This window comes from Rhinoderma darwinii, chromosome 13 (genome assembly GCF_050947455.1).
Source record: "Rhinoderma darwinii isolate aRhiDar2 chromosome 13, aRhiDar2.hap1, whole genome shotgun sequence".
NCBI lineage: Eukaryota > Metazoa > Chordata > Amphibia > Anura > Rhinodermatidae > Rhinoderma > Rhinoderma darwinii.
The window spans coordinates 46,960,569-46,974,570 of NC_134699.1; the positions used below are offsets into that span (position 1 = coordinate 46,960,569).

The 14,002-nt window shown below is 43.8% G+C and overlaps 1 protein-coding gene across 2 annotated transcripts in view; it reads right to left on the reverse strand.

Moving 5' to 3' along the window:
- MFSD11 (major facilitator superfamily domain containing 11) overlaps positions 1–14,002 on the reverse strand; it is a 61,761-nt gene that overhangs the window by 17,488 nt on the left and 30,271 nt on the right. For both annotated transcript variants that reach the window (XM_075845171.1, XM_075845170.1), the window contains exons 4-10: positions 12,860–12,967; positions 12,640–12,719; positions 11,040–11,136; positions 10,898–10,956; positions 1,441–1,588; positions 793–833; positions 644–709 (exon numbers count right to left, since the gene is read on the reverse strand). In XM_075845171.1, the coding sequence (XP_075701286.1) occupies positions 644–709; positions 793–833; positions 1,441–1,588; positions 10,898–10,956; positions 11,040–11,136; positions 12,640–12,719; positions 12,860–12,967 (599 nt within the window). The remainder of the gene's footprint in view (positions 1–643; positions 710–792; positions 834–1,440; positions 1,589–10,897; positions 10,957–11,039; positions 11,137–12,639; positions 12,720–12,859; positions 12,968–14,002) is intronic.

Below are 14,002 nucleotides of genomic sequence, written 5' to 3' on the forward strand. Positions count from 1 at the left end.
AGGAAGAGGTGTGATGGAGTGGGGGTGGCTTTACTGGTGACACTGTTGGTGATCTATTCAAAATTCAAGAAACACTTAACCAGAATGGCTACCATAGCATTCTGCAATGACATGCCATCCCACCTGGTTTGCGCTTCGTGAGACCATCATTTGTTTTTCAACAGGACAACGACCCCAAGCACACCTCCAGGCTATGAAGGACAGTGATGAAGTGCTGCGTCAGATGACATGGCCTCCACAATCACTCGACCCAAACCGAATTGCGATGGTTTGTGATGAGTTGTACCGCAGAGTGAAGGAAATGCAGCCAACAAGTGCTCAGCGCCTTTGGGAACTTCTTCAAGACTGTTGGCAAACCATTCCAGATGACTACTTCATAACGCTGATTGAGAGAATGCCAAGAGTGTGCAAAGCGGTCATCAAAACAAAAGGGGGCTACTTTGAAGAAACAAAACTATAAAACATACTCATAATTATTATGACTTAAATATGATTTTACAATGTAGAAAAAGAAACCAAGAAAGACCATGGAATGAAAAGGTGTGTCCAAACTTGACTAGCACTGTATAATTATATTATTACTGAGCGCATACTTAGAAACCACTGGAGACACTTTTTCCTTATATATAAGCCATGTTGTTACCTGTATATGCCATTGAAACGCTGAGCAGCAACATTTCTTTGGTTATAGATAACCTCAAAGACCTCGCTGTAAGATGAACATGAGAAAAGGATGAATAAAAGAAAGCTGGTGTGCTCAAGGAACTATTTTCAGGATCTGTAGATACTTACTGAAGGCATCTAGTGCTTTAGTCATGTAGCTTTGAGAAGATCTGTGTAAAAATAAAAATACATTATTTTTTCTTTATAGTTAATAAAACAGTATGAATATTAGGGTCAGCGTTGTTAGTCTAAGTTCACATATCGTTTTGGGCACACGTTTGTGGTATACGACGACTAATAGGTTTTTAAAGTTAGAAAAACATATGCATTTGTAACATACGCTTAAGTTTTTTTGTAGTATACGTCATATACGTTTGTGTCCATTCTTACTTCTAAAAATGTATACGTGTTTTGTTCTTGGGCTGAATAAAACTTTGTAAAGTCAGGATTTGTCAAAATATAAAGGAAGAAGTAGGGAGTGGCTGCATTGTTTATGGCACCAGAATTGAGGGGCTTGGCAGGGAAGGCACTGTTTTATCTCATAATCTGTTTTACATATGCAAACGTAGGGTTAAGATTGCATATGTCGTCCATACGTTGCCATTGACTTCAATACAAATAAAAACATACGTGTGGTATACGTTTTCGAAAAGTACTGAAAAGCATAGTAGACTACGCTTTCCAGGACATGGAAAAAAAAAAAAAAGAAAGAAAGAAGGATAGATACAAAACTTTCCTTTATTGCCTGTATAAACCACTGAATTAAGATGCACTCACGTGCTCCCTTCCAGGACATCTGAACTTCCATCATCCTCCTCATTGAGCTGTGATACATTTGCCTTTGGTGTCCTGATGAGAAAAAATAGGACGGTTCCAACTAAGCTGATCACGGTCAGAGCAATGAATACTGTCCGGCGGTCTCTTTCTAATTAAAAAAAAAAGCAAGAAAAAAAAAAATGCCATTAAATCCCTTTCTCGTTGAAGTCGCTGGGGGACACAGTACCATGGGAATAGACTGCTGTCCCTAGGAGGCTGACACTAGGTAAATCTAAAAAAAAAAAAAAAAAAAAAAGTGTGGTTCCGCCCAGTGGGCTACACTTTCTGCTGAGCGCTCAGCTTCTCAGTTTGCACCAAGAGCAGTAGGAGAGCAGAGAAGGTTTAACACAATATGTTTCCAATTAGAAAAGCAACCTCAAGAAGCCCAAAAAACATCATCAATTAAGAAATAGGGCAGGACCTGTGTCCCCCAATGAATTAAACGAGAAAAAAAATCCTGTTTTCTCGTTAAAGTATTCATTGGGGGGACACCGTACCATGGGACGTCCCTTAGGGTGGGAAAAAAAGAATCATAGCCGCGCGAGCAGCCTAAACCATGGCTGCTTGCAATACCATCTGACCCAAACTGGCATCGGCAGAAGCTAAAGGATGGATGCGGGAAAACCTCGAAAAAGTATGTAACAAGGAGCAGGTTGCGGCTTTACAGACATGAAGGGCAGAAGCCTGATGCCACACTGCCCAGGAGGCCCCAACTGCCCTAGTAGAATGAGCAGTGACCCGGAAGGGAGGTTCCCTATCCTTAGCAGAGTAGGCCTTTTTAACAGCCAAACAAACCCAGCTAGTAATGGTGGCCTTTGAGGCCGGGCCACCCTTACAAGGACCTCAGGAACAACAAATAGGGAGTCAGTCTTCCGAAAGGACTTCGTAGCTGCAATGTAGACCCTAAGGGCTCTAACAACATCCGAGCAATGTAAGGCACGTTCTCGTGGATGAGAGGGTTTAGGATAAATCGAAGGAAGGACAATGCCTTCATTAAGATGGAAGGAGGAAACCACCTTAGGAAGGAAAGATGGCACCGGACGTAGCACCACCTTGCCTCTATTAAAAACCCGGCAACGGAGGTTTGCAGAATAAAGCTGCCAGCTTAGAAACTCTACGGATAGAGGTGATCATCAGAAGGAAAACTACCTTCCAGGATATGTTTGTTTTTTTTACCAAGAAATGCCAAAGCAAGTCCCATAATCAATAACAATAATGATATACCAAAAAAAGAAAGAATACCTATAAATATATATCATATACACGAATAGAAGTACAAAGTATTGAATTTAATTATCTTTATTAGATAGAAGAATAACAAATCGGACAGAAGGCCGTCACCGTAAAAATATTAAAATCACTAAAACCACTGAGGTGGTGGTAAACAATCCTAATATTTGTGGTCTCAACAAATAGATGAAATACATAAATACAAACATAAACACAAAACTAGGGTATAGTTTATAAAAACTCAACACAAGGTGTAAAAACCCCAACCAAACAAATTGATATATATATATATATATATATTTGGGCCAATACAAATGTTAAACAGATCAGTTTTGGGAAGCACAGAATATTGAAGCCACCTGATACAAAATAAACTATTAAAGACATCCATGTAACTTACTGGGGCAAAGCGACGCCATGAGTCGCATCCGGCAGACACGGAGTGCGCATGTAGAGCGCCGTCCGCGTCTTCACATTAGCCCACACGTGACACAGGGCGTCACGATGCCACACACGCATGTGCACCATGGACATAAACGTATGCAGCGGCTATTTTAGAAATGGGAAACCCGTTAGACTGAACAGAACAATAATAACGGGTCAATTTTTGACGCAACAGCAAAACCTTGTCAGATATATATGTCATGCAAAAAGGACACAAGGCAAAGAAAATATAAAAAGAAATAAGGTGGTAAAGTGCAGGATATACAATAAATATTATATAATAAATAATGATATATTCGTAAAATCCAAAACATAATATATGATATTAATAAAGTGCAGATGTGCAAAAATACAAATCAGTGAAGAATATTAATATTCATAATCAGTCAATTATTATACTAAATGTGCAAAAAAAAATAATGTAACAAGCTCACCATAAATACATAAGGGTGAGAAGTGACAAAATTGATAATTGAATAATTAAACCCCAGGATAAGATCCTGAGAGAAACTTCCAGCAAAGACTCGAACGGTGCAGCCTGGAGAGCATCAAGGACCAGATTGAGGTCCCAAGGTTCCAGTAGAGACTGATAAGGAGGAGCACAATGTGCGACTCCCTGCAAAAAAGTCTTAGGGTATGTGCACACACAAACTAAAGAAACGTCTGAAATCCGGAGCGGTTTTCAAGGAAAAACAGCCCCTAATTTTCAGCCATTTAAGTCAATTAAAAACGGCGCCAAAAACGGCTCAAGAAGAGACATGCAGTTCTTTTTCGCGGCCGTTTTACAAATGCTTCCGATTTTTCTGCCTTTTACGGCCCGAAAAACGGCTGAAAATAAGCCGTGTAAACATACCCTGAGGTTATGTTCACATAACCTAATTTTCAGCCGTTTTTTGAGCCGTAAACGCGTAAAATGCAGGGGGCTGAACGCCTCCCAACATCTGCCCATTGATTTCAAATGGGAAAAATGACATTCCGTTCCCACGGGGCGTTTTTTACGCGCCCGTTTTTGGAGCCTTTTTTCATTGACTCAATAGAAAAACAGCTCCAAAAACGGCCGTAAAAAAACGCCGCAAAAATCAGAAAATCAGGAGCTGTTTTTCCTTGAAAACAGTTCCGTATTTTGAGACGTTTTTTTAGTAAACATGTGAACATACCCTTAATTGGAGCGTGGAAAATCAAAACGCGTTGGAAAAGAATAGAGCTGCAACCTGCCCTTTTAAAAGCAGCCAATCTAAGTCCCTGATCCAAACCAACCTGGAGGAAGACCAGAATACGCAGGATGGGAAAACCGAGGGGGGTAGCATTGATGGGATTCCCACCCCCTAAAATAAGCCAACCAAGTACAATAATAAATCATTTGGAATTGAGTCTTCTGGGCCTTAATCATGGTCTGAATGACCAGATCAGAGAAACCTTTACAACTTCAAAACCGCGGTTTCAATAGCCAAGCCGTCAAACGAAGCAGAGGTAAAGCAGAGTGGAACATTGGACCTTGGGAAAGGAGGTCGTGCCGCAAAGGAAGCGGCCATGGGTGTCTGCTGACAGGAGCAGGAGATCCGCGTACCAAGCTCTGCGAGGGCAGTCTGGGGCCGCCAGAACGACCGATTCCTGCGTCCTTGACCCTTTTCAACACTCGAGGCAGGAGTGGAAGGGAAGAAAAAAAGATAAAAGGAGGCTGAAGGACGACCTGGGGAGAACCAGTTAGTTAATCTACTTCTATGGCCCTGGGATCCCTGGTTCTGGTGATGTAGTCTGGGCACTTGTGATTGAGGTGAGAGGAAAAGAGATCCACGTCCGGGAAACCCCACCGAGTGAAAATGCAGTGAAAAATCTCTGGCTGAATTAACCATTCTCCGGGATCCAGGTGCTCCCAGCTTAGGTAATCCGCCTTCCAGTTGTCTACTCCTGGGATGTCCACTGCTGAGACATTTTGTTCCGCCCAGCGCAGATTATTGGCGGTTTCCTTCCATAAAGTCCTGCATCTTGTACCTCCCTGATGATTGATGTACGCCACTGCTGTAGAGTTGTCTGTTGGTATCCACAATGGAAGACCCCGGAGACAAGACGTCCAGTGAGACAGGGCCAGGAAGATGGCCCTCAGCTCCAAGATGTTGATCTGGAGCTGAGCTTCCGGATCGGACCAGGTGACCTGGACTGTGAGGCAGCCGAAGATCGCCCCCCCAGCCAGACAAACTTGCGTCCGTTGATGACTCGCCAGTGGAGAGTTGTGAAGGGTTTTCCCTGAGAGATGTTGGGAAAAAGACATCCACCACAGCAGCTCCTTCTTGACTGAAAGGGGCAGATCGAACATCAGATCCAAGGAGTCCCGACACTGGTCCCAACGAGATAGAAATCGCCAGTAGAGATCGTGGGTGAAATTGAGCAAATGGGACTGCCTTGAAGGTTTAGACTATCGTCCCCAGGACTTTCATGCAGAAGCGGATGGAGCAAGGAGGATTCTTGCGGAGTACTCTTATTCCCTGTATGAGAGTGGTGATATTGTCCTTGAGTAAGAATACCCTGGCCACCTGTGACCATCCCTAGAAACTCCCTTCTTTAAAAAGGAGAAATGACTTGGTGCTGTTGATCAGCCATCCAAATCTGCGAAGACAATCCAGTGTAATGTTGAGACTGTCCAAGTTGTCCTGTTTGAAAGGTGCCTTCACCAGAATTTCGTCCAAGTATGGGATAACCATTATCCCCCCTAGATCTGATGAGAGCAATAGGAACCGCCATGATCTTGGTGAAGACCCTTGAAGCCGTGGCCAGCCTGAAGGGGAGCACCACAAACGGAGTGCTGAGAACCTACTGCAGAGCACAGGAAACACTGATTTACTTGAACAATGGGAACATGAAGAGAAGCATCCTTGATGTCTATTGAAGAAAGGAACTCGTCGACCACCGATCGCAGAGACTCCACGCGAAACCTTCGAATCTTCACACATCGATTAAGACATTTTAGATCTATAATAGGATGAAGAGATCCGCTCTTCTTTTGTACTGTGAAAAGGTTTCAATAAAACCCCTTGAACAGCTCTGGTGGTGGTACTGGGTCAATAACTCGATTGAGGCTTTGAATGCCTTGAGAAAAAGGCTGGGCCCTGGAGGGGCACGGAGGGGGCATGGACAGGAAAAAAACACCCTGGAGGGTGAGAAGAAACCTATTTTGTAGGCTGTCGGCATAACCTCCTTCAGCCAAGGGTCTTGACATTTTCAAGCCATGTCTCCTGGAAAGAGATCAGCCGATCCCCCACCCGGGGGAGCAGCTCGGATGACGACAAATTTTAAGGCTGTGGAAGCCCGCTGTGCCAGAGCAGGTCTGTTGCGGGGATGCCAGGAGTTTCTGGGCCAAAGGAAGGCCACTGCACTCGGAAGGGACGGGCTTCATGCGAGTGATCCCTCGGACGTGGAGCAGAGTACCAAAACGGATGAAACCACCTTTGTCTTCTGACTGAGGGAACTGGGCGTAGCCTTTGACGACGTTGTGGAAGTAAAGTGTTCCTTCTTCTCGTAGCCTCAGAAGATAGTTGGACCAGGATAGGGCCATAAAGGAGATCCTGGGCAAATAGAAGGTCGAAAACCTTCTTCCTAGAGGCACTGTCCGTATCCCAGTTCCTAGTCCAAATGGCCCTGCGGACAACTACCACATTAGCCACGGCCTTAGACGACCGTTGGGCCACTTGGATGGAGATGTCACAGATATATTTACACCTCTGCAAAAGCTGGCAGGTAAGTATCCACTTGAGTCCCCTGAATCAATAGCGTCCTGTAGTTGAGTAGCTAGTTCAATACTAGCCATGCTAACCCTATATGCTGCAAAAAAGGGTCTGACTGAAGCCACGGCGGAGCTAAAAGTGGCTTTTGCAATAGACTCAACTTTGGTATCGACTAGATCCTTTAAGGCAAAAGCATCTGCAACCGGTAAGGTAGTATTTTCATAAAGCCGGGCCATCAGAGCATCTACCTTGGGGCCAGCTGAGCATTTGGCAATACACTCAGAGAAAGGAAACATATATTCCGCACTCTTGGACTCATGCACGTTCAGGGCATTACCATGCATCAGAAAACAATTTGTCAAAACCCTTATGATCTGGAAAGAACGGGGGGGGGGGTCACTTTCACCTCAAAAACATCCTGAATGCAGCAGCCAGGCTCATCTTTCTGACCAACCGCTACACCAATTCCTCTACCTTGTGCCAGTCATTCTACTGGTTGCCCATACCCTTCAGAATTAAATTCAAACTTATTCCTCTCACCCACAAAGCTCTCCACAGTGCTGCACCTCCTTACATCTCCTCCCTCATCTCAGTCTACCCCATTATCCGCGCTCTACGTTCTGCCAATGACTTAGATTAAAATACTCCATAATCTGAACCTCCCACTCCCGTCTCCAAGATTTTTCTCGTGCTGCACCAGTCCTCTGGAATGCGTTACCCCAGACAATCAGATTAATTCCCAACATCCACAGTTTTAAAACATCTTTTTAGGCAGGCCTATAACATTCCCTAATCTGACTACTTTAGCTGGCCCCCCTTTTACATTAGGAGAACTTGACCCCCTCATTCAGCAGTATCCCCCACACTCCTTGCACCTGAATACACTTCATGTCTGTCATACACAGATACTGGCTGTGACGGCTCATGCAGCTTTATGTTACTACCCCATATGTATAAAAGATGGCTGGACCATTGTACTTAAGCAATTTTTACGTTTTGTGTCTCCCTTATTGCCTCATAGATTGTAAGCTCTAGTGAGCAGGGTCCTCACTCCTCTTGTTTGAATTGTAAAATTAGTTTTGTCAATATGTAATGTCGGATATAGTCTGCACATGTTCCCTCTGAATAGTGAAGTGTTGCGGAATATGTTGGCGCTATATAAAGATTATTATTATTATCATTCTGACGGGATTCCGCAGGATCATCCGCAATAGGAAATATATCTCTCGCTGCCTGAATGAGATCCTTCACAGAAGAAGTGGATTCACTTCTAGTACACTCAAACTAGGAGTCGGAGAGAGGGACGTCTCCTGAAGAAGATAGTCCAGATAGATCTCTTGAATGAAAAGAATAAAGGGGTCAGACAATATAGATGCTAACTGCTGGGGAAGGCATTGCAAGACATCTGCCATGGTATCAGACAGGTGGGCGACATCAATCGCCTGGGTGAGGGAAGCCGCCTATTGGCGGGTAATATGCTCACTAACCATGGGAGCTGGGGAATCCTGTGGTGGTTTAGATGGAGGGCACTGAACAAAGACTGGGTCAGCCTGCCTGCATGGAAACTTTGTACTGCACTACGTACACGCAAAGTATTACAATAGCAGGGGGGGGGGGGGGGGTTGGGTCTTAGGAGCTTTGCCCTTTGAAGCCATATTATGAGCCTTTTACAAATAAACAGTATAGCCAAAGGCTATCCTACCAGACCCCCTAGGTGCTGTGTCCCCTGTGAAACAGGAAATGTTACCAGCACTTTATGACTTTAGTACACCAGCTCAGTGCCAGGTGATAGAATGAAGAGCATCAGACGGAAACAAAAAAACCCTCTCCTCAAGCAATACCCGTGCCGCACTGGTTGGACAGGGCAGGCATGTGATTCATGGTCCCGCCCAGCGACCAATCAGGACTTGACTAAAACAGTGCTGGCGGGGTGGAGAGCGGGCGGAAACCAAAGCCAGGGCCTAAATTAATGGCGCCATCGGCGGAACGCCGCGGCATGCAGTAAGAAACGTAAGATCATTTCTGCCAGCGCATAAGTGTTACTAAGGGGTTTCTAAGGACACAACACCTCAGAATAAGAAACCCTTCTATATATAATGCTGTAAAGTTCGCTGGTGAAGTATGAATTGCTCCTTCCCAATACACAGCAGCTCCCAATGGCACGAGGGGGGGGGTGACTTACCTGTTATTCGTATTCAGGCGCAGCCAGTCATCCCTTTGGAAAACGCACACACGAAGTGTGGCTGTCCGGCATCCTCAACCGCCGATGCGGTAATAATAGGGGACTGGGTGACCAAGGCGGAGAATATCTACCAGAGAGGTGGGCATCCACTGAGGTGGTAAGAACATCCACCAAAATGGCGGTCATCCACTGAAACAGCAGGGATTTCTTCCGCCCAGCACCCACTGGGGAGTCACCAAGTGGAACACACAAGGTACTCTCACCCTGCATCTGAAAAGGAAATCAAATGTAAAAAAAAAAAAAAAAAAAATCTAGAATTTCCTGCAGTGCAGGACATGCCTGTCTCCTACGGACACTAGGCTAAAACGGAGGAGCGGAGTGCTCAGCAAAGGGTATAGCCCAATGGGTGGAGCCACACATTTTTTTTTATATATACCTAGTGTCAGCCTCCTAGTGACAGCGGCCTATACCCATGGTACTGCGTCTCCCAGTGAATATTTTAACAAGAAACAATGTGATTGAGACTACCAACAAATCACCCATTATACAATACAAAAGTAGAGAAAATATTGATTGAATTAGGAATCTTTTAAAAGGCTTTATTCACATAGAGGAAAATTCATGCAGATTCTGATGCATATTGTGTCGGAATTCGTGGGAATTCCGCTTGTAAAATGATTCCCAATGTTTACAATAGGAAACGACACCGTTGTTCATGCATGTCAGACATGTCAATTCTTGACGCAGTTTCTGAGGTGTATTCTGTGTGAAAACAGCAATGGGTAGCCAAACGCAGATTAGCCCCATTTACACAGCAAATTTTACTGCAAAACGAGTGTCTGGCTGGAATTTCTGCCGCGGAATATAGGCCAAATCCACGTTGGAACTTTCTGCATTACTAAATCCTCCATGTGAACATGACGAAAGGGCTTGTCCCATCAGGTCGACGTCTGTCCATATGCCCTATTAGGAGGATCCCCCGCTTGCTCTGGCAGATGAATGGCCACCATGTAATACTGCATTTCCCCTGCAGCAGCCCCTGCAGGGGAAAAAATCTGGCAGGCCACAGCCTCCCTTGACTAAATGAGCTGTTTGCCGGGCGTCTCAAGAGCTGGACCCATGGCAGCTTCTAATTTAAAGGAGTTGTCTCTGACTGAATGTCAGACAAACTAGCACATTTAAAAAAGTTATCTTCACAGAGATCTGAATAATCTAGCAGCTAATATTCTTGGGCTCCCCCGCCCCCGAGGAGCGTGAACAAACATTTCTCTCTATTACTGTGCATTGGAAGAAACGTGTCAATCAACGGCTGGTGGGCAAGGGGAGCATGAATATATGAATATAACTGGACTCAAGCCCTGAATCGCCATACACGTGTCGTAAGTAAAACAGCTACATTTTTCTAAAGTGATAGACTGTGGAACTCAGCGTGTGTCTCTACTTTATGCTGCCCTCAGACAGGGCAGCATAAATGAGACAGATCTGCTTTAAGGTTTTCGGCATGCTCAGACACCCCGAACAATATGTACAAAATTTGTATACGTTTCCCATTTTATGGTATGCTGTAAAATGGGAAACGTATACAGATTTTGTACATATTGTGGTTTTAAGAAAAATAAAAAAAAAACATTCTTAAAAGAAGTGAATATACCATAAAACAGGGATTTCCAACCGGAGCACCACTATTGGTTATTAAGCTACAACTCCCAGTCTGTAGCGGTCAGAACATACTGCCAATTGTAGTTAAACAACTGCTGGGGACTGAATGCAAATGGACAATAACGGAGCAGTTTTGTGGGCAATGACATCACTTCCACAGATCTAAAACGGAAATATGACTTACCTGATATAATAATCTCTCCTTTCCAAGCAACGTATATATAGAGGTTTCCAAAAAGCATACTACAATAAAAGAGGGAAATAATCAGTGTAATTCATCACAGCTGCATAAAAAAGGATATAAGATAAATACACCAACAACATACCTGAACTGTAACAGTGCCCAGAATATGCCACTGTTCCTCCCAATGGACTTGTCATCAGAATTCACAGTCAAACATGTCCCTTGAGCAGTCCAAAGAACTGAAAGAAAACATAGGAAACATAGAAATATTAAAGGGAATGTGTCGCTAGAAATTATTTTATTTTTTTTCCAGTTAAACAATTGGTATTTGAGTGATTACACATTGTTTTAATTTTTTCACAAGCAGTTCCCAAAATTGCAGCATGGTCACTGGTAAACCTCATTAATTTATGCTGCAAATTTGGGGTGGACACACTCTCTTCTAGTGTCCTCACACAATCCCCTCTCCCTTTTTCTGGCTTGTGCCAGGAGAGGTTTGAATGTCTTAAAACCTCCTACACTGTGTGCTGCCATTTTCTGAGCGACTGCACAGTGTAGGAGGATTAGATACAGGGCTCAGCAGACAGTAATACATGAACATAATACACACATCAAACACGAACATAAATTACCTGCTCCTGCCGCTGGTCTATATTTAGGGGGGGGTCTGGTCTGGGGTCTGTATTAGTTTAAGGGGTTTGCGGTCTGTATTTAGGGGGTCTGTGTTTAGGAGGTCTGTATTAGTTTAGTGGGTCTGGTCTTTGTATTCAAGGGGTCTGTATTTAGGAGGTCTGGGGTCTTTATTAGTTTAAAGAGGCTCTGTCACCACATTATAAGTGCCCTATCTTGTACATAATGTGATCGGCGCTGTAATGTAGATTACAGCAGTGTTTTTATTTAGAAAAACGATCATTTTTGACGGAGTTATGACCTAGTTTAGCTTTATGCTAATGAGTTTCTCAATGGACAACTGGGCATGTTTTACTATATGACCAAGTGGGCGTTGTACAGAGGGGTGTATGATGCTGACCAATCAGTGACCAATCAGCGTCATGCACTTCTCTCCATTCATTTACACTGCAGATAGTGATATAGCTATATCGCTATTTGCAGTCACATAAAAACAGTATAACGCTACTCATGTGTCCTGACAATGAATATACATGATGAGCAATGATGAGTAATGTATGGGGACGAGTGATCGTTACTATGATCGCTCGTCCCCGTACATTTCTAATATGTCGGCAGCACATCTCCCTGGGAGACGGGCTGCCGACAACGATAATATATCTTGTTGCATAAACAATACAATCAACTAATGAACGAGCATTTGCTCCTTCATCGGCTGACCGTTGCCCTTTTTACACAGGGCAATGTTTGGGAACGATCGTTCATATGAATGCTCGTTTGCCCTATTATTGGCCTGTGTAAAAGGGCCCTAAATCTCTCCTAAAGCAGGAGACATAGTGGAATTAAGGTGGTATTAAACGGGCATAAATTGGCCTATGTTCACCAACTGTAACAAGCGGCAGTCGACATTACAGCTTGTTGATCGGCGCTCATTTACTCCCCTCAAATAGATCAATGACTGTTTAGTATAGGGACGAACAATTGTTACTATGATCATTCGTCCCCATGTATTTGCATTATGTCGGCAGCACATCTTCCTATTTGCACAGGGAGATGCGCTCCCGACTAGCGACCGTTTTTAACAGTAATAATGTAGGACAGAATTCTCTCACCAGCTGCAGCAATCCCGATTAAAACAGATAAAGTGTAAAATGACCAAGTGAACGGCTGGATGAACATTGCAATATAGGCGCTGAAAAGAGAAGAAAGCACAATGATTATATAATGACCTGTGTTACAGTAAATAAGATCCACTATGGTAAGACAATAGTCACGACACACTCCCCAGATAGGTGCTTTATTATAAAACCCCCTAGAATGAATGTCACTTACCTGTAAAATAGTCCACTCAGGAACATGGAGAGCTGAGTACCAATCAATGCGACCACAGACGGAGCTATAAGATTGGAGGCAGAGAACACTCCATATATAATAGCCATGCTGGAAAGAAAGAAGAAAACAGCTTTGTCATAAATGAATGCGGCTATTCCATAAGTTGCTATGAGCCGACATTTTGGGATCACTCGGTCTGTATGGAGGTATGCGAGATAAAGTAGGAAAACATTTTTCTGGACTGAAGGGTCATCTACATGGGCCAATTATTGGGAAAATGATTAACGATTATCCGGCACTCCCGATAATTGGCCTGTGTAAGCAGGGCAATGATCAGTCAATGAACGAGGAAACGCTAATTCATCGGCTGATCTGCTCGTTTATGCAGCACAAAATATTCTCGTTGTTGGCAGAGCTTCTCCATGTAGACATTAGTAACGACCGCTCGTCCCCATACATAACCAAGAATTGCTCCTTGTAAAACGACCAAGAGAGTGCCGATCAACGAGCGGTCTCATTGATTGGCGCTCGTTTTCATGGCCCATATAACGGCCGTGTAAAAGGACCTTGGCAGTCACTAATCCCATGGAAGAATATTATAGTCAGCTCCTCCCCAGCCCAAAATAGCTGTTCTGAGGAACCGATAAAACAACATTTAAAGGTAATGTGTCGCTAGAAACATTTTTTTTTTTTAGTTAAACAGTTAGTGTATAAGTAATTAAACATTGTTCTAATTTTTTTAATTTTTTCACGAGTCAGGAAATATTATAAATTAGATTCTAATTTATAACATTTCCCAGAGCTGGTCACTAGAGGGAGCAATTCCCAAAATTGCAGCATTGCATGTGGTAAAGCAACCACATTGCTTTATGCTGCAAAATTTGAGAATACACACTCGCTCTAGTGAGCTCACAGAATCCCCCCTCCTTTAACCTGGCTAGTGCCAGGAGAAAGGAGGGGATTGAACGGTCAAACCTCCTACACTGTGTGCCGCCATTTTTTGAGCGAATACACAGTGTAGTAGGTTTACATACAGTGTAATCACACACTAAAACACGTACATACGCAGACCTAACTTACCTGCTCCTGCCGCCGCCGCTCCCTCCGGTCCGTCCGCTCCGTCTGCTCCAAGTGCACAAGTCC